General features: G+C 60.8%; 1 protein-coding gene across 16 annotated transcripts in view; it reads left to right on the top strand.

The window, feature by feature from the left end:
* LOC138850478 (uncharacterized) overlaps window positions 1-25,787 on the top strand; it is a 45,991-nt gene that overhangs the window by 17,130 nt on the left and 3,074 nt on the right. For 12 of the 16 annotated variants that reach the window (XR_016236971.1, XR_016236972.1, XR_016236976.1 and 9 more), the window contains 3 exons: window positions 13,007-13,110; window positions 19,980-20,136; window positions 20,880-20,969. Coding sequence is in view for 4 of the 16 variants with exons in the window: in XM_089336878.1 (XP_089193004.1) it covers window positions 13,007-13,110; window positions 19,980-20,136; window positions 20,880-20,969 (351 nt within the window). In the remaining 12 variants the exon portion in view is untranslated. The remainder of the gene's footprint in view (window positions 1-13,006; window positions 13,111-19,979; window positions 20,137-20,879; window positions 20,970-25,787) is intronic. The other 4 variants (XR_016236973.1, XR_016236974.1, XR_016236979.1 and 1 more) reach the window with 1 other exon arrangement.

Here is a 25,787-nt window from a genome sequence, read left to right on the forward strand (position 1 = left end):
AAGGGCCTCTGTCCCATCTGGGCTTCAGAGGCAGGGGCTCTGTCCCCGGTGGGCTTAGCAGGGCAGCGGGCTCTGTCCCAGGTGGGCTTCGGGGGGCAGGGGCTCTGTCCACTGTGATTGACAGGGTATGTGGCTCTGTCCAAGTTTTGCTTTGGGGTCATGGGGCTGTGTCCCAGGCAGGCTAATTGGAGCAGGGGGCTCTTTCCCAGGTTGGAATAGGCGGGCAAGGGCACTGTCCCTGGTGGGTTTCGGGGAGCAGGGGGCTCTGGCCCTGGTGGGATTAGGGGGACAGGGCATCTGTCCCAGGTGGGCTTGGCTGGGCAGGGGGCTCTGTCCCAGGTGGGCCTCTGGCGGCAAGGGGCTCTGTCCCTGGTGTCCTTAGTAGGGCAGGAGGCTCTGTCCCAAGTGGGGTTAGGGGGCCAAGGGGATCTGTTCAAGGTGGGCTTTGGGGGGCAGGTGTCTCTGTCCCAGTTTGGCTTGGCAGGGCAGGGAGCTCTGTCCCAGCTGAGCTTGACGGGACAGGGGACTCAGTCCCAGGTGGGCTTCAGCGGGCAAGTGTCTCTCTCCCAAATGGGCATAGCGGGGCAGGGGGCTCAGTCCTTTGTAGGCTTCAGGGGACAGGAGGTCTGTCCGAAGTGGGCTTCAGGGGACGGGGTCTCTGTCCCAGGTGGTCTTCGGGGTGCAGGGGGCTCTGTCCCAGGTGACTTACCAGACAGGGGCCTGTGTTCCAGGTGGTCTTGAAAGGGTTGTGGGATCTCTCCCAGGAGGGCTTAGTGGGGCAAGTGGCTCTGTCCCAGGTGGGTTTTGGGGGGCAGGGAGCTCTGTCCCAGGTTGGTTTTGGGGGACAGGGGCCTCTGTCCCAGGTAGGCATAGAGGAGCAAGGGGTCTGTCCCAGGTGGGCTTGGCTGGGCAGGGGCTGTGTCCCACGTGGGGTTCTGGTGGCAATGGGCTCTGTCCCAGCTTGGCTTATGGTGGGAGGAGGCTCTGTCCCAAGTGACTTGGCGGGGCAGGGGGCTGTGTCCCAGGTGGGCTTTATGGGCCAGGATGCACTGTCACACGTGGCCTTCTGTGGGGTTGGGGCTCTTTCCCAGGCTCAGTCCCAGGTCAGCTTTGCAGGGCAGGTTGCTCAGTCCATGTTGGGCTTTGAGGGGCAGGTGTCTCCCAAATGGGCTTAGCGGGACAGGGGGCTCAGTCTTTTGTGGTCTTCAGGGGGCAGAATGTCAGAACCAGTTGGGCTTTGGGGGGCAGTCTGCTCTGTCCCATGTGGGTTTTGGGGGGCAGTCTGTTCTGTACCTAGTGGGCTTCAGGAGACAGGGGCTCATTCCAGTGTGGGCTTTGGAGGGCAGGGGGCTCTACCCAGAGGGCTTTGGGGGACAGGGGTCTCTGTCCCAGGTGGACTAAGGGGGGCAGGGAGCTCTGTCCCAGGTGGGCTTAGTTGGGCAGGGTGCTCTGTCCCAAGTGGGCATAAGGCAGCAGGGGGCTCTATACCAGATGGCCTTCGGGGACCGGGGCCTCTGTCATAGCTAGGCTTCGGAGGGCAGGGGGCTCTGTCCTCGGAGTGCTTGGCAGGGCAGGGGCTCTGTCCCAGGTTGCCTTAGCAGGGCACAGGGCTCTCTCCCAGGTGGACATAGGAGAGCAGAGGGCTCTGTCCCAAGTGGGCTTAGTGGGGCAGGGAGCTCTGTTCCCAGTGGGCTTCGGGGCCAAGTAGCTCAGTCCCAGGTGGGCTTGGCAGGGCAGGGGGCTCTGTCCCTGGTGTGCTTAGTAGGGCGGGAGGCTCTGTCCCAAGTGGGATTAGAGAGGCAGGGGGATCTGTTTAAGGTGGGCTTAGTGGGGCAGGTGGCTCTGTCCCAGGTGGGTTTTGGGGGGCAGGGAGCTCTGTCCCAGGTTGGTTTCGGGGGACAGGTGGCTCTGCCCAGGTGGGCATAGAGGGGCAAGGGGTCTGTCCCCAGGTGGGCTTGGCTGGGCAGGGGGCTGTGTCCCAGGTGGGCTTCGGGGGACAGGGCCGCTGTCCCATTTGGGCTTAAGGGGCAGGGGCTCTGTCCCAGGTGACTTGCCAGGCAGTGGCCTATGTCCCAGCTGGTCTTGACGGGGCATGGGGCTCTTTCCCAGGTGGGCTTCTGGTGGCAAGGGGCTCTGTCCCAGGTGATTTGGCGGGGCAGGGGCTCTGTCCCAGGTGACTTGCCAGGCAGGGGCCTGTGTCCCAGGTGGTCTTCGGGGGGCAGGGGGCTCTGTCCCAGGTGACTTGCCGGGCAGGGGCCTGTGTCCCAGGTGGTCTTGACGGGGCAGGGGTCTCTGTCCCAGGTGGGCTTTGAGGGGCAAGGGGCTCTGTCCCAGGTGACTTGGTGGGGCAGGGGCTCAGTCCCAGGTGGGGTTTATGGGCCAGGAGGCTCTATCACATGTGGCCTTCTGTGGTCTTGGCACTCCATCCTAGGTGCGCTTTGGGGTGCAGGGGCTCTGTCCCAATGGGCTCAGCGGGTCAGGAACTCTGGCCCAAGTGGGCTTGGCAGGGCAGGGGGCTCTGTCCCAAGTGGGCTTCAGGGGCATGGGGTTCTGTCCTAGGTGGGCTTAGTGGGGCAAAGGACTCTGTCCCAGGTCGGCTTGGTGGGGCAGGGGGCTCTGTCCCACTTGGGCTTCGGGGGTCAGGTGTCTCTCTCCCAAATGGGCATAGCGGGGCAGGGGCTCTGTCCTTTGTTGGCTTCAGGGGGCAGGAGGTCTGTACCAGTTGGGCTTTGGGGGACAGGCTGCTCTGTCCCATGTGGGTTTTGGGGGGCGGGCTGCTCTGTCCCAAGTGGGCTTCAGCGGACAGGGGCTCTGTCCCTGGTGTGCTTTGGGGAACAGAGGGCTCAGTACCAGGAGGGCTTCGGGGAGCAGAGGTCCCTGTGCCCGGTGGGCCTAGGGGGCCAGGGTATCTGTCCCAGGTGGTCTCACTTGAGCAGGGTGCTCTGTCCCAAGTGGGCTTATTGGGGTAGGGGGCTCTGTCCTAGGTGGGCTTTGATGGGCGGGGGCTCTGTCCCAGGGGTGCTTGGCGGGGCAGGGGCTCTGTCCAGATGGGTTCGCGGGGCAGGGGTCTCTGTCATGGGGGTGCTTGGTGAGGCAGGGTCTCCCAAGGTGACAGGAGAGCAGAGGGCTCTGTCCAAGTGGGCTTAGTGAGGCAGTTAGCTCTGTCCCCAGTGGTCTTCGGGGCCAAGTGGCTCAGTCCCAGGTGGGCTTGGCAGGGCAGGGGGTTCTGTCCCTGGTGTTCTTAGTAGGGCAGGAGGCTCTGTCCCAAGTAGGGTTAGGGGGCCAGGGGGATCTGTTCAAGGTGGGCTTTGGGGGGCAGGTGTCTCTGTCCCAGTTTGGCTTGGCGGGGCAGGGAGCTCTGTCCCAGCTGAGCTTGGCAGGACAGGGGGCTCAGTCCAAGATGGGCTTCAGGGGCAGGTGTCTCTTTCCCAAATGGCATAGCGGGGCAGGGGGCTCAGTCCTTTGTGGGCTTCAGGGGGCAGGAGGTCTGTCCAAAGTGGGCTTCAGGAGATAGGGTCTCTGTCCCAGGTGGTCTTCGGGGGGCAGGGGGCTCTGTCCCAGGTGACTTGCTGGGCAGGGGCCTGTGTCCCAGGTGGTCTTGACAGGGCATGGGGCTCTGTCCCAGGTGGGCTTCAGGGGACAGGTGTCTCTCTCCCAAATGGGCATAGCGGGGCAGGGGGCTCCATCCTTTGTGGGCTTCAGGGGGCAGGAGGTCTGTCCCAGGTGGGCTTCGGGGGGCCGGGGGCTCTGTCCAAGGAGGGCTTTGTGGTCCAGGAGGCTCTGTCTGCGGTGGGTTCGGGGGGTCAGGGGCTCTGTTCCAGGTGGGCTTCGGGGGGCAGGGGGCTCTGTCCAAGGAGGGCTTAGTGGACCAGGAGTCTCTGTCCCATGTGGTTAAGGCGGGCAGGGGGCTCTGTCCCAGGTGGGTTTTGGGGGCTGGGGACTCTGTCCCCCCTGGGCTTAGAGGAGCAAAGTGTCTGTCCCAGGTGGGCTTGGCTGAGCCGTGGGCTCTGTCACAGATGGGCTTATGGTGGTAGGAGGCTCAGTCCCAGGTGACCTGGTGGGGCAGGGGGCTCATTCCCAGGTGGGCTTGACAGGGCAGGAGGCTCTGTCCTAGGTGGGCTTCGGGGTGCAGGGTTCTCTGTCCCAGGTGGACTTTGTGGGGCAGAAGACTCTGTCCCAAGTGAGCTTGGCAGGGCAGGGGGGCTCTGTCCCAGATGGGCTTCAGGGGGCAGGGGGCTCTGTCCCAGGTGGGCTTAGTGGGACAGAGGGCTGTTTCCCAGGTCGGCTTCAGGGGGCATGGGACTCTGTCTCAGGCTTGCTCATTGAAGCAGAGGGCTCTGTACCAGGTGGGTATAGGCGGGTTGGGGGCTCTGTCCCAGGTGGGTTTTGGGGAGCAGGGACTGTACCCGGTGGGATTCAAGGGCATGGGGCTGTGTCCCTGGTGGGCTTAGGGGGGCAGGTGGCTATTTCCCATGGGTACCTCGGGGTGCAGGTGGCTCTGTCCAGGTGCTCTTAGTGTGGCAGGGGGCTCGATCACACGTTACATTTGGGAGGCAGGGTACTCTTTCCCAGATGTGCTTAGGGGGGTAGTGGACTCTGTCCCAAGTGGGCTTTGGGGAGTTGGGGGCTCTCTACCCGGTAGGCTTAGGGGGTCAGGGTCTCTGTCCCAGGTGGGCTTAGTGGGGCATGAGGCTCTGTCCCAGGTGCGCTTTGGGGGGCAGACTGTTCTGTCCCAGGTTGGCTTTGGGGGACAGGGGGCTCTGTCCCAAGTGGGCTATGGGGGCAGGGGGCTCTGTCCCTGGTGAGCTTGGCAGGACAGGGGTCTCAGCCCCAGGTGGGCTTCAGGGGCAGGTGTCTCTTTCCCAAATGGGCATAGCAGGGCAGGGGTCTCAGTCCTTTGTGGGCTTCAGGGGGCATGAGATCTGTCCCAAGTGGGCTTCAGGGGACAGGGTCTCTGTCCCAGGTGGTCTTCAGGTGGCAGGGGGCTCTGTCCCAGGTGACTTGCCGGGCAGGAGCCTGTGTTCCAGGTGGTCTTGATGGGGCAGAGGGCTCTGTTCCAGGTGGGCTTCGGGGGGCAGGAGGCTCTGTCCTAGGTGGGCTTACGGGGACCGAGTGCTCTTTCCCAGGTGGTTTTCGGGGTGCAGGGGATCTTTCCGTGGTGGGCTTCAGGGGGCAAGTGGCTCTGTCCTAGTTGAGCTAAGGGGGGGGGGGGCAGTGGGCTCTGTCCATGGTGGGCTTAGTGGGGTAAGTGTTTCTGTCCCAAGTTGGCTTCAGGCAGCAGGGGTCTCTGTCCCAGGAGGGCTTAGTGGGCCAGGAGGTTCTGCCCCAGGTGTGTATCTGTGGGCAGGGGACTCTATCCGAGGTGGGTTTCAGGGGCCTGGGGCTCTGTCCCAGCTGGGCTTAGAGGAGCAATGGGTCTGTCCCAGGTGGGCTTGGCTGGGCCGGGGGCTCTGTCACAGATGGGCTCATGGTGGTAGGAGGCTCTGTCCCAGGTGACTTGGCAGGGCAGGGGCTCAGTCCCAGGTGGGCTTGATGGGGCAGGGGGCTCTGTCCTAGGTAGGCTTTATGGGCAAGGAGGCTCTATATCAGGTGGCCTTCTGTGGGCTTGGGGCTCTGTCCCAGGTGGGCTTTGGGGTGCAGGGGGCTCTGTCCCATGTGGGCTTAGTAGGGCAGGAGGCTCTGTCCCAAGTGGGCTTGGTGGGGCAGGGGGCTCTGTCCCAGATGGGCTTCAGGGGGCAGGGGGCTCTGTCCCAGGTGGGCTTAGTGGGACAGAGGGCTATTTCCCAGGTCAGCTTCAGGGGGCATGGGACTCTGTCTCAGGCTTGCTCATTGAAGCAGAGGGCTCTGTACCAGGTGGGTATAGGCAGGTAGGGGGCTCTGTCCCAGGTGGGTTTAGTGGGGCAGGGACTGTATCCGGTGGGATTCAGGGGCATGGGGCTGTGTCCCTGGTGGGCTTAGGGGGGGCAGGTGGCTATTTTGCATGTGGGCCTCGGGGTGCAGGTGGCTCTGTCCCAAGTGGGCATAGTGGGGCGGGGGGCTCTATCCCAGCTTGGCTTCGGGGGTCATGGGGCTCTGTCCTAGGTGGGCTTCAGAGAGCAGGTGATTCTGTACCAGGTGGGTTTCGGGGGACATTGCTCTGTCCTAGGCAGGCTTCAGGTGGCAGGTGGCTCAGTCTCAAGTGGGCTTCCGGGGTCAGAGGTCTCTGTCCTAGGTGGGCTTAGAGGTGCAGAGGGCTCTGTATTACATGGGCTTAGTGGAGCAGGGGATTCTGTCCAAGGTGGGCTTCGGGGGACAGAGGGCTCTGTCCTAGTTGGGCTTCGGGTGGCAGGTGGCTCAGTCTCAGGTAGGCTTAGAGGGGCAAGGGACTCTATCCCAGGTGGGCTTGGTAGTGCCCTGGGCTCTTTCCCAGGTGGGCTTTGGGGGCAGGTGTCTCTTTCTCAGGTTGGCTTGGGAGGGAAGGGGGCACAGTTCCAGGTGGGCTTCAGGCCACAGATGTCTCTGTCCCAAATGGACTTAGTGGGGCAGGTGGCTGTGTCCCTGGTGGGCTTCGGGGGGCAGGATGCTCTTTCCCAGGTGGGTTTTTGGGGGCAGGCTGCTCTGTCCCAGGTGGGCTTCAGGGGACAGGGGGCTCTGTCCCAGGTTGGCTTGGGGGGGCAGAGGGCTTATTCCCAGGTGGGCTTAGCGGGGCAGGGGTCTCTGTCCCAGGTTGGCTTAGAGGTGCAGGGGGCTCTGCCTTAAGTGGGCTTAGTGGAGCTGGGGGCTCTGTTCCTGGGGGACTTAGAGGGGCAGGTGACTTGTCCAAAGTCGACTACAGGAGCAGGGGGTCCTGTCCCAGAATGGTTAGTTTAGCAGGAGGCTCTGTCCCAGGTGGGCATGGGGGGCAGGGGGCTCTGTCCAAGGTGAACTTCGGGGAGTAGGGGGTTCTGTACCCAGTAGGCTTAATGGGGCAGGAAGCTCTGTCCCAGGTGACTTGCCGGGCAGTGGCCTGTGTCCCAGATGGTCTTGACGGGGCAGGGGGCTCTTTCCCTGGTGGGCTTCTGGGGACAGGGGGCTCTGTCCCAGGTGACTCGCCAGGCAGAGGCCTCTGTCCCAGGTGGTATTGACGGGACAGGGGGCTCTGTCCCAGGAGGGCTTAGTAGGCCAGGATGCTCTGTCCCAGGTGGGTATAGGCAGGCCAGGGGCTCTGTTCCAGGTGTGCTTAGGGGGGCAGGGGGCTCTGTCCTATGTGGTCTTTAGAGGGCACGGACTCTGTCCCAAGGGTGCTTGGCGTGGCAGGGGCTCTGTCCCAGATGGGCTTCGCAGGGCAGGGGGCTCTGTCCTGGAGGTGCTTGGTGGGGCAGGGGCTCTATCCCAGGTGGCCTTAGCAGGGCAGGGGACTCTCTCCCAGGTGGGCTTAGTGAGGCACGGTGCTCTGTCCCAGGTGGGCATAGGCGGACAGGGGGCTCTATCCCAGATGGGCTTCCCGGGGCAGGGGGCTCTGTCCTGGAGCTGCTTGGCGGGACAGGGTCTCTGTCCCAGGTGGCCTTAGCAGGGCAGGGGGCTCTCTCCCAGGTGGACATAGGGGAGCAGAGGGCTCTGTCCCAAGTGGGCTTAGTGGGGCAGGGAGCTCTGTCCTAGGTGGGCTTCGCAGGGCAGGGGTTCTGTCCCTGGTATGCTTATTAGGGCAGGAGGCTCTGTCCCAAGTGTGATTCGGGGGGTAGTTGTCTCTGTCCCAAGTGGGCTTGGCAGGGCAGGGGGCTCAGTCCCAGGTGGGCTTTATGGGCCAGGAGGCTCTGTCACAGGTGGCCTTCTTTGGGCTTGGGGTTCTGTCCCAGGTGGGCTTCTGGGTGCAGGGGGCTCTGTCCCATGTGGGCTTAGTGGGGCAGGAAACTCTGTCCCAAGAGGGCTTGGCAGGGCAGGGATCTCTGTCCCAGGTGGGCTTCTGGGGGAAAGGGTTCTGTCCTAGGTGGGCTTCGGGGGGCAGGGGCTCTGTCCTGGGGGTGCTTGGCGGGGTAGGGACTCTGGCCCAGGTGGCCTTAGCTGGGCAGGTGGCTCTCTCCCAGGTGGACATAGGGGAGCAGAGGGCTCTGTCCCAAGTGGGCTTAGTGGGGCAGGGAGCTCTGTCCTAGGTGGGCTTCGGAGGACAGGGGCTCTGTCCCGGGGTGCTTGGCAGGGCAGGGGCTCTGTCCCAGATGGGCTTCATGGGTCAGGGGACTCTGTCCTGGGGGTGCTTGGCGGGGTAGGGACTCTGGCCCAGGTGAACTTGGTGGAGCCAGTGGCTTTGTCCCAGGTGGACATAGGGGAGCAGAAGGCTCTGTCCCAAGTGGGCTTAGTGGGGCAGGGAGCTCTGTCCCAGGTGGGCTTGGCAGGGCAGGGGGTTCTGTCCCTGGTGTGCTTATTAGGGCAGGAGGCCCTGTCCCAAGTGTGATTCGGGGGGTAGTTGTCTCTGTCCCAAGTGGGCTTGGCAGGGCATGGGGCTCAGTCCCAGGTGGGCTTTATGGGCCAGGAGGCTCTGTCACAGGTGGCCTTCTTTGGGCTTGGGGTTCTGTCCCAGGTGGGCTTCTGGGTGCAGGGGGCTCTGTCCATGTGGGCTTAGTGGGGCAGGAAACTCTGTCCCAAGAGGGCTTGGCAGGGCAGGGATCTCTGTCCCAGGTGGGCTTCTGGGGGAAAGGGTTCTGTCCTAGGTGGGCTTCAGGGGGCAGGGGGCTCTGTCCCATGTGACTTGCCGGGCAGGGGCCTGTATCCCAGGTGGTCTTGACAGGGCATGGGGCTCTGTCCCAGGAGGGCTTAGTGGGCCAGGAGGCTCTGTCCCAGGTGGGTATAGGCGGCCAGGGGCTTCTGTCCCAGGTTGGTCTTGAGGGGCAGGGGGCTTTGTCCCAGGTGGGCTTGACGGGGCAGGGAGCTATGTCCCAGGTGGGCTTCTGGTGGCAAGGCAGTCTGTCCCAGGTGAGCTTATGGTGGCAGGAGGCTCTGTCCCAGGTGACTTGGCGGGGCAGGGGGCTCAGTCCCAGGTGGGCTTTATGGGCCAGGAGCCTCTGTCCCAAGTGTGATTCGGGGGGTAGGTGTCTCTGTCCCTGGTGACTTGGCGGGATAGGGGGCTGTATCCCAGGTGGGCTTTATGGGCCAGGAGGCTCTGTCACAGGTGGCCTTCTGAGGGCTTGGGGCTCTGTCCCAGGTGGGCTTCTAGGTGCAGGGGGCTCTGTCCCATGTGGGCTTAGTGGGGCAGGAGACTCTGTCCCAAGTGGGCTTGGCGGGGCAGGGGGCTCTGTCCCAGGTGGGCTTCAGGGGCAAGGGGCTGTGTCCTAGGTGGGCTTAGTGGGGCAGGGGGCTCTGTCCCAGGCGGGCTCATTGGAGATGAGGGTTCTGTCCCAGGTGGTTATAGGTGGGTATGGAGCTCTGTCCCAGGAGGGTTTGGGGACCAGGGGGCTCTGTATTCAGTGGGCTTAGGGGAGCAGGGGCTCTGTCCCAGAAGGGCTTTATGGGCCAGGAAGCTCTGTCACAGGTGGCCTTCTGTGGGCTTGGGGCTGTGTAGGCTTGAGGTTGCTGGGGGCTGTCCCATGTGGGCTTAGTGGGGCAGGAGACTCTGTCCCAAGTGGGCTTGGCAGGGCAGGGGATTCTGTCCCAGGTGGGCTTCAGGTGTCAGGGGGCTCTGTCCCAGGTGGGCTTAGTGAGGCAGGGGACTCTGTCTTAGTTCCGCTTCAGGGGGCAGGGGGCTCTGTCCCTTGCGGGCTCACTGGAGATGAGTGCTCTGTTCCAGGTGGGTATAGGCAGGTAGGGTTCTGTGTCCCAAGTGGGTTTCAGAGAACATGGGGCTCTCTAACTGGTGGGCTTAGTGGGGCAGGAGGCTGTGTCCCAGTTTGGCTTTATGGGCCAGGAGGCTCAGTCACAGGTGGCCTTCTGTAGGCTTTGGCCTCTGTCCCAGGTGGGCATAGGGGGGCAGGAGGCTCTGTCCCAGGTGGGCTTCGGGGAGTAGGGGGATCTGTACCCGGTGGGCTTAATGGGGCAGGATGCTCTGTCCCATTTGCAATTAGGGGGGCAGGAAATGCTGTCCCAGGTGGGCTTCGGGGTGTAGGGGGCTCTGTCTCAGGTGGGCTTCTGGGGGCACGGGGCTCTGTCCCAGGTCTCCTTAGTGGGGCAGGGGGTTCTGTCCCAAGTGGGCTTCGTGAGGCAAGGGGCTCTGTCCCAGGAGGGCTTCAGGGGGTTGGGGGATTTGTCCCAGGTGAGCTTAGCGGGGCAGTGAGCTCTGTCCCAGGTGGGCTTCTGTTGGCAAAGGGCTCTGTTCCAGGTGGGCTTCAGGGGACAGGGAGCTCTGTCCCCGGTGGGCTTAGCGGGGCATGGGGCTCTGTCCCAGGTGGGCTTCTGTTGGCAAAGGGCTCTGTCCCAGGTGGGCTTCGGGGGACAGGGGGCTCTGTACCAGGTGACTTGCCAGGCAGGGATCTGTGTCCCAGGTGGTCTTGACGGGACAGGGGGCTCTTTCCCAGGAGGGCTTAGTGGGCCAGGAGGCTCTATCCCAGGTGGGTATAGGCAGGCAGGGGGCTTTGTCCCAGGTTGGTCTTGAGGGGCAGGGGTCTCTGTCCCAGGTGGGCTTCCGGGAGTTGGGGGATCTGTCCCAGGTGGGCTTAGCAGGGCAGTGAGCTCTGTCCCAGGTGGGCACTATGGGACAGAAGGCTCTGTCCCAGGTGGGTATCGGGGGCAGGGGCTCTGTACTAGGTGGACTTTTGGGGGCAGGGGGCTCTGTCCTGTCCCCGGTGGACTTCAGGGGACAGGGGGCTCTGTCCCAGGTGACTTGCCAGGCAGGGGTCTGTGTACCAGGTTGTCTTGATGGGGCAGGGGGCTCTGTCCCAGGAGGGCTTAGTGGGCCAGGAGGCTCTGTCCCAGGTGGGTATAGGCGGGCAGGGGGCTTTGTCCCAGGTTGGTCTTGAGGGGCAGGGGGCTCTGTCCAAGGTGACTGGCGGGGCAGGGGGCTCAGTCCTAGGTGGGCTTATGGTGGCAGGAGGCTCTGTCCCAGGTGACTTGGTGGGGCAGGGGGCTCTGTCCCAGGTGGGCTTTGTGGGCCAGGAGGCTCTGTCCCACGTGGCCTTCTGTGGGCTTGGGGCTCTCCCAGGTGTCTTCAGGGTGCTTGTGGCTCTGTCCCAATAGGCTTAGTGGGGCATGAGACTCTGTCCCAAGTGGGCTTGGCAGGGCAGGGGGCTCTGTCCCAGGTGGGCTTCAGGAGGCAGGGGGCTCTGTCCCAGGTCGTCTTAGCAAGGCAGGGTCTGTCCCAGGTGGACTTAGTAAGACTGGAGGCTCTGTCCCACGTGGGCTTAGGGGTGCATGGAGCTCTGTTCCATGTGCGATTCTTGGGGCATAGGGCTCTGTCCCAGGTGGGCATAGTAGGGAGGGGACTCTGTCCCAGTTGGGCTTCGGGGGGCAGGGATTCTGTCAAGTGGGCTAGTGGTGCATGGGGATCTTTCCCAGGTGTGCTTATGGGGGCAAGGTGCTTTGTTCCATGTGGGCTTTGAGGTGCAGGTGCCTCTGTCCCAGGTGGGCTTAGTGGGTCAGGAGGCTCTGTCCCAGTTGAGCTTAAGGGGGCATGGGTCTCTGTCCCAGGTGGTTTTTGGGGGCAGGGGGGCTCTGTCCCAGGTGGTTTTCGGTTGGCAGGGGGGCTCTGTCCCAGGTGTGCTTCGGGGGGCATGGGTCTCTGTCCCAGTTGGGCTTGGCAGGGCAAGGGACTCTGTCCCAGATGGGCTTGGCGGGGCAGGGGGCTCTATTCCAGGTGTGCTTCAGGGGGCAGGGGGCTCTGTCACAATTTGGTTTGGCAAGGCAGGGGTCTGTCCCAGATGGGTTGGCGGGGCAGGGGCCTCTGTCCCAGGTGGTCTTCAGGGGCAGAGGGCTCTGTCTCAGGTGGGCTTAGGGGGACAGGGGTCTCTATCTCAGGTGTGCTTGCCGTCCCGGGGGCTCTGTCCCAGGCAGCCTTGTGGGCAGTGTCTCTGTCCCAAGTGGGCTTAGGGGGTCAGAGGGCTCTGTCCCTGGTGGGCTCTGGGGGGCAGGGGGCTGTGTCCCAGTTGGGCTTTGCGGGGCAGTGAGCTCTGTCCCTGGTGTGCTTAGTGGGGCAGCAGTCTCTGTCCCTGGTGTGCTTAGGGTATCAGAGGGTTCTGTCCCATGTGGGCTTAGTGGGGCACGTGGGTCTGTCCCAGGTGGGCTTTGGGCACCACAGTTCTCTGTTTTAGTTGTGCTTTGGTGGGCATGGAGCTCTGTCCCATGAACCAAAGAAGCCACGATGGGGCACCGCGCTCCCGCTGCAGGTGACGCCAATGTCTCAGCAGCTCTTCCCTCACGGTCACTTCTGGTAGGACCCTCAGGGTTTCTCCTAGGTGGGCGGCACCGGCCCCACCCAGCGCCTTTTCTGGCCTCTCCTCCCGTGTTCTGGCCCAGAATCTCAGGGCTGCCTCTCATTGGCCTGCTTGGGGTCAGCTGCTCATCTCTGGCCAATCAGCTACGGGTACAGGGAGGCAGTGCTCTAATTGGCCAGGCCTGGGCACATGATCACTGCCAAGCCAGGGCCTGGCGTCAGGCCTACCCAACCCTCGTGACCTCCTGCAGGTCCGGACTTTTACACCGAGGGAGGCCGTACAAGGTTTGTGAATCCTGACCCCAATCTCTGACCGCACCTACTCTCCCTGAGATCTGCGGGTCTCTATTTATATTTATTTGAGATGCAGAGTTAAGAGAGGGAGACACACACACACACACACACACACACACATACACACATACACACATACACACACACATCTGCTGGTTCACTTCCTCAATGGCCACAACAGCCAGGCCTGGGCCAGGCCAATGCCAGGAGCCCAGAACTCCATCCAGGTCTCCGGCGTGGGTGCAGGGGCCCAGGCACTTGGGCCACCTTCCGCTGCCTTCCTAGCACAGGTGGGCTGCCTTGCCTGCTCCCCATCCCGCCTCTCCCAGCCCTGGGCAGGCACCCGCTGGGAGCCTGGGAAGGATTTCAAGGTGGGATTCTCTGCCCCTCGCCCCCTGCCAGAGTCCACAAACACATCGGAGCTGCGGATCTGCTGGATCAACAGGAGAGCGGGCAGTGCACAGGCGGCGAGCAGCTCTACCTGCTGTGTGACCAGGTGCAGGAAGGTGAGGGCCAGGGGCCAGCGGCACGGGGGAGGCGGCTCTGTCCCACAACTAAAGACCAGGGAGCCTGTGGTCAGCAGGTCGGTGCGGGGCTTGCAGAGTCACGCGCTGGTGGACACATGGGGAGGGCCGTGCATTGGCCTGCGGGGTGGGGGCCGTGGTGCCAGATGCCTGGGTGGGTGGTAGAACCGCACAAATAGCTTCCCGTGATGAGGGCTGGGGAGGGAGCACCCGGAGGGCATGGGAGAGCTCCCCTGGCCTCTCCGGCTCCACTCCCTCCCAAGGGCTCGGACAGAAGTCACCCCAAGCTGGGTGGGCAGAGGGCGTGGGGAGCCTGCTCTCACTGTTCAGTATGCCCTTTCTCTGTATCCACGGATTGAAAATGTTTCTGGGGAAAAAAAATGACATCTTACTGAGCAGGTGTACTTTTTTCCGTACCAGTGTTCCCTAAACAAAACCGTGGACCAACTTCACCCAGCAGGTCCGTAGCATTAGGTGCTTAGGGTCATTCAGAGGTGGTGTGAAGTGTATGGGTGGGCTTGTGCCAACCCTGCACCATCTGTGTGAGGGACTTTAGCAGCAGAGTTGTTTTTTTTTTTTTTTTTTTTTTTTGACAGAGTTAGACAGAGAGACAGAGAGAAAGGACTTCCTTCTGTTGGTTCACCCACAACCTGGCCACTATGGCCGGTGTGCTATGCCAATCCAAAGCCAGGAGCCAGGTGCTTCCTTCCGGTCTCCCATGCCAGTGCAGGGCCCAAGCACTTGGGCCATCCTCCACTGCCTTCCCGGGCCACAGCAGAGAGCTAGACTAGAAGAGGAGCAACCGGGACTAGAACCCGGTGCCCCAACCGGGACTAGAACCCAGTGCCCTTATGGGGTGCCACACCACAGGCAGAGGATTAACCAAGTGAGCCATGGCACTGGACCCAATCAGAGGTTTTTTATTTTTTTTAAGTTACTGAAAAAAAAGCTGGCGCTGTGGCATGGTGGGTTAGAGCCACCACCTGCAGTGCCAGCATCCAATATGGGTGCCAGTTCTAGTCCCAGCTGCTCCACTTCTGACCCAGCTCTCTGCTATGGCCTGGGAAAGCAGTGGAAGTTGGCCCAAGTTCTTGGGCCCCTGTACCCCTGTGGGAGACCCAGAAGAAGCTCCTGGCTCCTGCCTTCGACTTGGCTCAGCTCCAGCCATTGTGGCCATTTGGGGAGTGAACCAGTGGATGGAAGACCTCTCTCTCTCTCTGCCTCTCTGTCACTCTGCCTTTCAAATCTGAAGGGCAGAGTGACAGAGAGAGGGGAAGAGTGAGATCTTTTGTCTGCTGGTTCATCCCCCAAATGGTTACAACAGCCACATCTGGGCCAGGCGCCAGGAACTTCATCCTGGTCTTCCACGTGGGTGGTAGGGGCCCAAGGACTTGGGCCATCTTCCACTGCCTTCCCGGGTGTATCAGCAGGGAGCTGGATCAGATGTGGAGCAGCTGGGACTCAACCCAGCATTCCCATAGGGGATGCAGTGGCACAGAGGCAGCTTAAGCTGCATGAATTTGAAAGGCAGAAAGACAGAGAGCTCCCCTCTGCCAGTCCATTCCACAAAGGCCTGCAGCAGCCTGGGCAGGAGCAGAGATCTCCACCGAGTGTCCAGTGTGGGGCCGGGAGCCATCATCTGCTGACTTCTAGGGTGCACAGGAGGAGGAAGCTGGAACTTTACTAGGAGGTGCGTGCAGGTAACAGTGTCTCAACTGGTAGGCCGGACACCCAGCCAAATTTGTCTTTAATTCTATTTAAAATTTTTAAAATTTATTTAAAAGAGACAAAACAGAGCTCTTCCATCTGCTGGTTCACATCCGAAATACCCCAACAGCCAGGGCTGCCCAGGCCAAAGCCAGGAGCCTGGAACCCAGTCTGGGTCACCCATGTGGGCGGCAGGGGCCCAAGGGCTTGAGGCCTGGCCTGCTGATTCCCAGGAGGCACAGTGGTGGGAAGCTGGATTTGGAAGTGGAGCCGGGACTCGAGCCAAGCACTCTGCTAAGGGACGGAATGGATGCAGCTGTCCTAAGAGGCATCTCAACCACGGTGCCAGGTGCCCACCCCGACTCTGCTCTTCCCGTGCTCTGCCCGGGATACAGGCGCCTGCCCCTGACTCTTCTCTTTCCGTGCCCTGCCCGGGGTACAGGCGCCCGCCCCTGACTCTGCTCTTCCAGTGACCTGCCCGGGGTGCAGGCGCCTGCCCCTGACTCTGCTCCTCCCGTGCCCTGCCCGGGGTACAGGCGCCTGCCCCTGACTCTGGTCTTCCCATGCCCTGCCCGGGATACAGGCGCCTGCCCCTGACTCTGGTCTTCCCATGCCCTGCCCGGGATACAGGCGCCTGCCCCTGACTCTGGTCTTCCCATGCCCTGCCCAAGGTATGGGCACCCGCCCCTGACTCTGCTCTTCCCCTGACTTGCCCAGGGTATGGACGCCTGCCCCTGACTCTGTTCTTTCTGTAATCTGCCCGGGGTATGGGCGCCTGCCCCTGACTCTGCTCTTCCCGTGCCCTGCCCGGGGTACAAGCCACAGCTGCACACATGACTGTGCTGAGTCCTGGCAGTCCTCCGGGTATTCTGAATCCCAGCATGGTCTCAGGGACCCCTGATGTTGACACTGACTATGACCTACCTCTTAGATTGCGACGGAGCTTAGCTGAGATGCCCCGTAAAACTATGTCAACCACTAGGGGGGCCGGTGACGAGGCAAAGCAGGTAAAGCTGCCACTCGCAGTGCCCGCATCCCCTGTCCAGGTGCCCTTTCCAGTCCCAGCTGCTCCACTTCCCATCCAGCTCCGTGCTAATGCACCTGGGAAGGCAGCAGATGATGACCCAAATACTCTCCATGTGGAAGACCCGGATGGAGCTCCTGGCTCCTGGCTTTGGCCTGGATCAGCCCTGGCCATTGGGGCCAGCTGGGGAGTGAACCAGCAGATGGAAGATCTCTCTTCCTCCCTCTCTATCAGTCTGCTTTTCAAATAAACAAATCCTTTTTATCGAAAGCCACATAATGACCAGCACATAGTAGGTGCTAGCTGCCGTGTGCTCAGCTTTATTCTTAGGTATTGACCCTGGGGGCGGCCGAGCGAGCCGGGGCTCAGCGGGCCGGGTGGCCTGGCTCAGCTGCCGCCCCTGTGTGTTCCTGCCAGAGGACATATCGGTGGTGTTCAGTACAGCCTCCCTCCACATCCACACCCCCCACCTCCCTCCACGTCCACACCCCCCACCTCCTTCCACGTCCACACCCCATGCCTTCCTCCATGTCCACACCCTGCATCTCCCTCCAGGTCCACACCCCATATGCATTCCTCCACGTCCACACCCTGTGCCTCCCTCCACGTCCACACCCCATGCCTTCCTCCATGTCCACACCCTGTGCCTCCCTCCATGTCCACACCCTGCACCTCCCTCCATGTCCATACCCCACGCATTCCTCCACGTCCACACCCCCCACCTCCCTCCACGTCCACACCCCATGCCTTCCTCCACATCCACAACCGCGCCTCCCTCCACATCCACACTCATGCCTCCCTCCACCCAGAAGCAGGCTCACACTCCACGCAGAGGCGGGCTCCCACCCCACATCTTCCTTCGCAGAGCACCCCGGCCATGCCTCTGCGCCAGCTGCCGTTGGAGGCTTTGGGCTGCTGGTGGTGGGATTTCGTGAGCTGAGGAGGTGGTTCTGTTACTTGCTATGGTTTGGATGCTGTCCGTTGTTTCTGTGTCCCCACTTTCTGTCATGTTATCTGGAGAGTGGGTCCTTCTGATACTCGCCAGACACAGACCTTGAGCACTTTGGAGGACTCTGTCTGAAACTTCTGCGTCTGTGTCTTGTTCTGCCTCTGGACCGTGGTAGCTGCGGCGTCTGGTCCATGGCGTCTTGTTTCCTTGTGTGCCTGGCCTGCACCTGCCTGCATGTTGGTTCTTAGGCGGCGGAAGTTACTGAAACCTGGAATGCACAGACTTGCTCTGCCTCTGCTGGCTGCTTGCGGGCATAACCGGACCCCAGGTTCTCCTTTCTCCAGGGTGCAGGCAGGAGCTGCCTGCATGACTCCTAGTGCAGGCCTGCTGTGTGGCTCCTGGGTATGGGACTCAGCGTGGCCTGGTGCCCCACCTCCCCCTGGGCATGAAACCCTGGAGGTGCTGGCGTCCAAAGTGTGGGTCCCCGGTGCCCTCCTGTGGGCATGAGGCAGGTGCGCCTCCCAGTGCTCCTTTTCCTCCTCAGTTCTCCCCATCTCCCCTTCAGCGTCAGCCTGGTGATCTGCATTCCCGTGCATCATCACTGCTTTTGCTCACGTACATGTAAATTATATCAGAATTATTTGCCAGAGGAGACGGTGCAACAGGTCAAGCCTCGGCCGGTGATGCAGGTGTCCCGTGTGGGCGTCAGTTCAGGTCCCGGCTGCTCTGCTTTCCATCCAGCTCCCTGCCGATACACCCGGGAAAGCAGCCGAAGTTGGCCCAAGTGCTGGAGTCCCTGCCACGACCTGGGAGACCCGGATGGGGTTCGAGATTCCTGGCTTCAGCCTGGCCCAGCCCCAGCCATTGCAGCCATTTGGGTAGTGAATCAGCAGATGGAAGAATAATATCTCTCCCTCTCTCTCTCTCCCTCTCTCACTCTCTCACTCTCTCACTCTCTCACTCTCACTCTCTCTGCCTCTCTCCATAACCCTGGCTATCAAATAAATAAATAAATCTTTAAAAATAATTATCTACAAGAACATCTATGAGAGCAGTCTTACTGTATTATAATAATCATAAACGAGATTTATTGATATATTCATAGTATAACTTTCTTTTTTTAAAGATGTATTTATTTATTGGAAAGATGGAGTTATAAAGAGGCAGAGGCACAGAGAGCTATCTCCCATCAGCTGGTTCACTCCCCAAATGGCTGCAAGGGGCAGAGCTCAGCCTATCTGAAGCCAGGAGCTAGGAGCTTCTTCCAGGTCTCCCATGTGGGTGCAGGGTCCCAAGGACTTGGGCCATCTTCTACTGCTTTCCCAGACCATAGCAGAGAGCTGGATGGGAAGTGGAGCAGCCGAGTCTTGAACTGGCACCTACATGGGATGCAAGCACTGCAGGCAGTGGCTTTACCCGCTGTGCCACAGGCCAGCCCCTGTTTCTTAATATAGGCAGAAATCTCCCATCCAGTGTTTTCCAGTAGCTGAGGCTGGGCCAGGCTGAAGCCAGGAACTGGGAACTCAATCTGGTCTCCCACATGAGTAGCAGGGACCCAACTACTGGGGTGAGGGACAGAGCAGGGACTTGAGTTAAGGCACTCTGATGTGGAATGTGGGCATCCTAAGCAGGGTCTTAATCACTATATTAGCACCTACCCTGTGTCGTCTTAGTCTTCTTCATAAGTATATACATATATATATTCAAACTTTTACTGATTTTTTAAAGAGTTTATTTATTTATTTGAGAGGTAGAGTTACAGACAGTGAGAGGGAGAGACAGAGAGAAAGGTCTTCTGTTGCATGGTTCACCCTCCAGATAGCTACAATGGCCAGAGCTGCGCCAATCCAAAGCCAGGAGGCAGGAGCTTCTTCGCGGTCTCCCTTGTGGGTGCAGAGGCCCAAGTACTTGGACCACCTTCCACTGCTTTCCCAGGTCACAGCAGAGCTGGATTGGAAGAGGAGCAGCTGGGACTAGAACTGGTGCCCATATGGGATGCCAGCGCCGCAGGCGGAAGATTAACCTACTGGGCCACGGTGCTGGCCCCTGACTTATTTTCATTTTTGTTTGAAGCGCACAGCAAGACAGATGGAAAGAGCCCTCCCATCTGCTGGCTCACTCCCCAGATGCCCACAACAGTCAGGACTGGGCTAGGCCAAAGCCAAGAGCCTAGAACTCAGTCTGGATCTCCCACGTGGGTGTCAGGGGCCCAAGTACCTGAGCTGTCGTCTGCTGCCTCCCACAGTGCATAGAGCAGAGGGCTGGATGGGAAGTAGAACAGCAGGACTTGGGGCAGGCGCTCTGCTGTGGGAATCCAAGTGGCAACTTAACCCTTGGCCAGGCACTGCCCCAGCATTCTTTTCTCCCTCCCTCCCTCCCTCCCTCCCTCCCTCCCTCCCTTCCTCCCTTCCTCTCTTTTGAAAGGGAATGTTTCAGAGGGAGAAGGAAAGACAGAGATCTTCCATCACTGGTTCACTTCCCAAATGGCCAGGCTGAAGCCAGGAGCCTGGAATTGCATCCGGGTCTCCCATATGGGTAGCAGGTGTCCAAGCACTTGGGCTATCTTCTGCCGCCTTCCCAGGTGCATTAGCAGGGAACAGTGTGGAACAGAGCAGTCAGAACTCTTAACTGGTGGTCATGGGGATGCTCGTGTCGCAGGTGGCAGCTTAACCCACTGTGCTACAATGCCAACCCCACTGTATTCTTAATATGTTAATAAGTATTATCAGACTTTTCCAGTTCCTTCCAGAGGGAGAGTTGGTCTGAATAACCCAGGCCGTTGACCCTGAGGCTAGCCCATTAGTACTCTCTGCATGTCCGGTTTCCAGGCGATCGGAAGCTCACTGGTGGTATCTCCCAAGGTTCTGTGCCACTGACTGCTAGGATTCCAGATTCTCGGGAGCCTCTCACCAGGGACCCCAGGGCACTGACACCTTCAGTTGCCCATGTCAGAGGGTTTGGTGGCCGAAGCCATCATGGCCTGGTTGTCACCAGCAGGACTCGGCTGGGGGCTCTGCGTGGAGACCAGGGTGGTGCCAGGCGCCCCGCCCCAGTCTCTCCCTGCGGATTTGCGGCCTCTTCTCAGCTCCGCACCTGTGCGCTTCCCTCCGCAGTGGTGGGGCGGGAGGAAGGAGAAGGCCTGGACTCACTGCTGCGCTGCTTCCCTCCTAGGATCTTCATCATCTGGGCCATCAGCAGCTGGTTCCGCCAAGGGCCGGCCCCTCAGGACCAGGCGGGCCCTGGAGGAGCCCCGTGCGTCGCCAGCCACAACCTGTTCCCCAAAGACACTTTAATGGTAACCGCTGGATGCAGGGGCGGAAGGTGACAGGTGGGCAGAGTGTGGGGCACGTGGGCGGGATGGAGGGGTTCCTGGTCACCATGGACTCTGAACAGTTGGGGCGTGGGGTCATCAGGCAGCGTCCGTGGGGTGGTGCTGATGCTTTCGGGAAGTTGACAGCGAAGGCCTTTAGCACTTGCTCTCAGGGCTGTGGGAAGGGTGCTGGGGAGACGTGGTGGGCACGGGCAGAGCCGGAGCTTCCCCGGCCAGTGCCAGCCCCAGGGTGGGCTTCTACCAGATGTGCAGCTCTGGGTTCTGTTAGCAGGGTGACCACTGCCCTGCTTCCCTGCTCCGTGGGCTGTGGGGGCAGGAGGGGCTGGGCTCCCACTCCCCGTGTCCTGAATGGTCAGCTGGTGCCTGCTTTGCCCTGAGGCGTGCAGCCCAGAAGGGGGCCAGCATTCCAGGGCTCCTGCTGCTGTCCACACTCAGCTCGGAGGGCAGGCTGCTGGGTCTTCAGCTGCTGCGCACCTCTGGCTGCCAGGCTCAGCCAGGGCAGACACAGGTGTGGGGAGGAGAAGTTACTCTCTTCTCCACAACTCGCTGTCCCCACACATGCTGGTTCACGAGGGGCCGACGCTGCCCGGCTCTTCCTCCGCTCTTTATCCGTGCATGTGCTGAGGCTCTGATGAACGGCCCTGAGCTCTGCCCCCCACTCCCACCCCCAGAACCTGCACGTGTACATCTCAGAGCACGAGCACTTTACAGACTTCAACGCCACCTCGGCTCTCTTCTAGGAGCAGCACGACCTCGTGTACAGCGACTGGACGAGCTGCGAGAATTCAGACGGCTGCTACGAGCACTTCGCAGAGCTGGAAATCCCGCAGGTAGGGCAGCCCGGGGCTGGGTGCACACCACAGGGCCTGCTCCTGGTACTCTTGCGACCCTGCCCACAGCCTGCCTGCTGCGCTGTGTCCCGGGGTCTCTGTGCTTTGCCCTCGCCGTCAGAAGGAGGGCTGTGGGGGTGAGACCTGCCCCGGGATTCTTCCAGCTGCCCCGAGGTGTGCAGTCCTGGGCTTTAAACCAGTGAGGGATTAGTGATTGTCCTCAGGTTTATCTGAATGTCACCAGTTTGTCCGGCAGTCCAGTTTCAAAATAATTTTAGCTAATGTGCATTGAGCACCTACTAAGTGCACGACGCTGGCTAGGAGGACTCATGGAAACCTCCCGGCAACGCCATCTGACAGATGAAGAAGGTGAGGTGCAGAGAGGTAGAGCGACTGCCTCAGGTAACACAGCTCAGGCTCTCTGACTCTGGCCTCTGGCAGCCCCAGGTACAAGTGCTGCCTCCTCCAGGAAGCCCTCTTTGGGTTCACAGACCCTGCTGGGCTTCCCCATCCCAGCCCTGCCCCCTCTCGGTCCTTACTGTGTGGGTCAGGTCTTTCTCCCCATGGGGCTGAGTCCTGTGAGGGTAAGGCTGGGACTGTCTTGGTCACTTCTGTATCCGCAGCACTGCCCAGCAGGGGACTGGGTGCAGGATCAGTAAGTGTTGCACCTGTGCTGGGGCTGCTGCTTGTGGGACTGAGCCCTCCTCTCTGTCCAGCAGGCCTCCTAGGATGGGAGGGGTTCCTGCTCGGGCTCTGGGGACTGAAGCAGGGGTGCACACGTCCTCTCTCGAAGCCTCAAGCCAAGCCCCCAGGCCCCAGGTCCAGCCCCAGGTCCTGCCCCAGGGCCCAGGGCTGTCACCCTGGCCGTGAGAGCTGCTCCTGGGTGCCGGGGCCTCATCTGCTTCCAAGCTTCAGGCCGGGGTCGGGGTGGAGATGGAAGGTGGGGCCGTGAGGGGACACCAGGCCCCGTGGTGAGAGGCCGAGCAGCTCCGCAGGGACTTGAACCAGCACCCACATGGGATACCAGTATCACGGGTGGTGGCTTTACCCTCTGTGCCACAGCACTGGCCCCGTCATGTATTCTTATGGTCTCTCGTGCGTATGTGGTTTCACGTGAAGCTGCTCTGTCAGACAGCGGAACCCTGTCTCCCATCCACCCCACCCCTTCTTGCTCCCCTTGGCGGCTGCTCTCAGCTTCATTTAGCTGTTTCTCCCACTGCGTCCTATCCACACTCCCCTCCACAAGTCGGAGCTGCGATTTCTTAGTTTTTCAGTTTCAAACGTTCTTACTGACTTTCTGCTGTGGAAGGATAGTTCTCCATACAGGAATGCAATTTTTATTAGAATAGCACTCAGCATTTGAATGTTTTGGAGTGTGTGCCTACCATTCACATCTAAGCTACACAGTAAACACAAGTTGTTGTTTCTAATTGTTTAGAGATCTGTTTCATTTATTTGAAAGTCAGAGTGAGAGAGAGAAAGAGAATCTTCCATCCTCTGGTTCACTCACCAAGTGGCCACAGTGGCTGGGGCTGGGCTAGACCAAAACTAGGATCCTGGAACTCCATTTGGGTCTCCCACATGGGTGCCAGGGCCCAGAATTTGGGGACATCTTCCGCTGCTTTCCCAGGCACATTAACATGGAGCTGGATTGGAAGTGGAGCAGCAGGGACTGGAACTGGTGCTCTGATAAGGGATATTGGCATTACCCATGGCAGCCAAACCGGCTACACCACAATGCAAGCCCTTATGAAGTATTCTTTTTTGCCCAACTCCATACTTTCTGGGTGGTTAGTAATTGTTGTTTGGGGCTGGCATTGTGACATAGCAAGTAAAGCCACCATATGGGCACGAGTCCATGTCCCGGCTGCTCCATTTTCAATCCAGCTCCCTGCTAATGTGCCTGGGAAAAAGCAGCAGAAGATGGTCCCAGTGTTGGGGCCCCTGCCACCCACGTGGGAGAGCTGGATGAAGCTCCTGACTCCTGACTTTGGCCTGGTCCTGGCTATTGCAGCCCTCTGGGGAGTGAATGAGCAGATGGAAGACCTCCTCTCTTCTTCTCTGTAAGTCTTTCAAATAAATCTTCAAAAATAATGATAATAATTGTTATATTTCCACTTTTAGTGACTTTTTCCTTCAGTCCACTGTCTCCTGTCCTGATTGGTGGCCATTGAAATCTCTCCCTGTACCCATTTCACAGATCTGGACATTGGTACCTCAGAAGGCCCCTATTCTGCTAAAGTGAATTGTTGTTGCTTTTTAAGATTTCTTTATGTGAAAAGCAGAGGTATAGAGAAAGGGAGAAACAGACAGATAATCTTTCATCTGCTCGTTCACTCCCTAAAGAGCTACAATAGCCAGGTCTGGGCCAAGCCAGATCCAGGAACCCTACCCAGGTCTCCCCCACGGGTGGCAGGAGCCTGTGAGCTCAGGTCATGTCCGCTGCTTTCCCAGGTGCATTAGCAGGGAGCCGGTAGAAAGCAGAGCAGTTGGGGCTCAGACCGGCCCTTCGTGTCGGGGAGCCCACCCTGGCGGCAGCAGCTTAACTGCTGTGCCAGAACACCAGCCCTCTAGTGTGGATGTTGTGCACTCTGCCTAGCTCTGTTTCTTTCTTTCTTGGGCCACCTTTTATGTATTGAGATTGTCCCAAACGTTCCCTGTGCACTGGCCAAGGTCCCTGGCTTTTTGTGTGTGATGCAGGAGCGGGCGTCATTCTGTCTGCTCTATGCTGCCCAGAGCACCAGGTCGCCCTGGAACTTCCTGGGTGACGAGCTCTAGGAGCCCTGAGAGGAGCAGCAGGACTCGGTGAAGGTGGGCGCTGTGGACGGAGCTGGGCGGCGAGCATGGGACCCACCACCCTGCGCACCCTGCCCAGGCTCCCAACCTCCGGGCTCCCCCACTGCCTGTGTCCTGTCCCTGGGTTCTGATGGCCTGGTCAGAGCTTTTCTGCTTGTGCAGCCAAGACCTCTATAGCTGGCCTGGCCCAGCCCTGTGCCCCTGACTCTGCCCTCTCAGAAATCCCTACTCCCGGTGCCTGTGATGTCCATGCTGCCCACAGCTGTGGTTGCTGTGGGTCCCCGTTCCTCATGGCAGCTGCCCCCCTCCCCACCAGCCTGTCTCACCCAGTTGCGGCCTCCTGCCCCTTGCCATCTCCCCATCTGTGTGTCTCTAGCTCCCAGCCCTGCGGGGTGGTCAGCAGGTCCTACAGGGGTCTTGGGGCATGAGAGAAGTCTTCCAGCTGGGGGTGGGACTGCACTCATGAGTAGCCCCCCCTCCACAGGTGGCCCTCCTGGAAACCAACCCCTACCTGCTGGCGCTCACCATCATCATCTCCATCGTCCACAGTGTCTTTGAGTTCCTGGCATTCAAGAACTGTAGGGCGAGGCCCTGGGCCTGTGGGAGACCGTGGTGGGGGGTGGTCCTGGGGGATAGGGTCTGCCCCCTCGCCCTCCCTCCCCCATCCTCCCCCTGCCTGGGTTCTGGGCTTCACTCTCCAAGGGGCCTTGTGAGCCTGGAAGGGGAAGGGCGCCTAAACTCCCAGCCCAGAATCTCCCACTGACCAGGAGAGCAGCAGAGGGAGGGGCTGGGCCTGCTTCGGCGGCTGAGGCCGGGGTGCACCTCCAGGAAGCAGGCAGGGGAACTGCGAGGCCAGGAGCAGGGAAGCCCCTGTGCTGCTCCCCCTAGCGGGCCGGACCCACTGCCTCACCAGGAGGCCCCTGTGCCAGCAGCGCCTGGTTGTATGGCCACTGTGCTGGTGGCCAGGCGCTGGCCTGCGCACCCCTACCAGGTGGAGGCCGGGGCAGAGGCTCAGGAGGGGAGGTCACTTGTCCAGCCACCCAGCTGCCAAGTGGCTGCCCGTCTGCCCCAACTGTGATCCTCCAGGCCCCAGGGGCCCCGGATCAGTAGAGTCAGCATCAAGCTGCTGATGGTGTGCCCATCCAGGCACTGCAGTGCCAGAGACCGGTGTCTCTAGCTGTCCTGGGCAGGACCAGCTCACTAAACTCTGCCCCCAGAGCTGGGGGTGGTGCTCTGTCCAGATGAGAAGTGGGGCACAAAGAGGCGTAGCCACTGAAAGGGCCTGTGGCCCCTCGGGTCCACCCACCCTCACCAGAGTCTGTCTCCAAGCCGCTGCCTCCACGGGGCCCAGGGAGTGGGTGGACAGGTGCCCCTGCGGCCTGGTGAGCCCTCGCACACTGAGTGCAGAGCTGGCCCTGCTGACCGCCGGAGCAGTGCCCGTGGGAGACCAGGGCTTCCAGGGTGTGGCTGGGGGCTCCCCCAGGCGGCATTCAGGTGGGGCGCTGGAGGGACCCCAGGTCGGGGAGCAGAACCCAGGCCTCGCTGGTGCCTGAGGGTGCCTGCCAGCCCCATGTGGGGTCGAGGAGCCGGAGGAGGCGGTATCGGCGCGGCACAGCACAGACCTGGCTGTGACCTTTGGTGAGGGCCGGGTGGGGCAGGTGGGCTCGTCCAGTGTGGGAGACATGGCCGGCCCTGAGGGGGCTCACTATCCACTCACAGTCCAGTGTGGAAGACAGGGCCAGCCCTGAGCGGGCTCACAGTCCCTCACCGTCCAGTGTGGAAGACAGGGCCAGCCCTGAGTGGGCTCAAGGTCTACTCACATCTAGTGTGGGAGGCAGGGCCGGCCCCGAGCAGGAGGATGCGACATTCCGTTTCTATCCTTGTCTTTGGAAACATTTTGTCTTGTGGGAAACCAGAGCAGCAGCAAGCAGACAGGGGAGTGCCATGGCGGGGGGGTGGGGCAGAGTGAGGGCTGCACAGCAGGGGAAGCCTGGAGCCTCCCAGAGGAGAGGCTGAGCCCAA

This window comes from Oryctolagus cuniculus, chromosome 7 (genome assembly GCF_051225735.1).
Source record: "Oryctolagus cuniculus isolate XC-2025 breed Fujian yellow rabbit chromosome 7, ASM5122573v1, whole genome shotgun sequence".
In the NCBI taxonomy this organism is placed as follows: Eukaryota; Metazoa; Chordata; class Mammalia; order Lagomorpha; family Leporidae; genus Oryctolagus; species Oryctolagus cuniculus.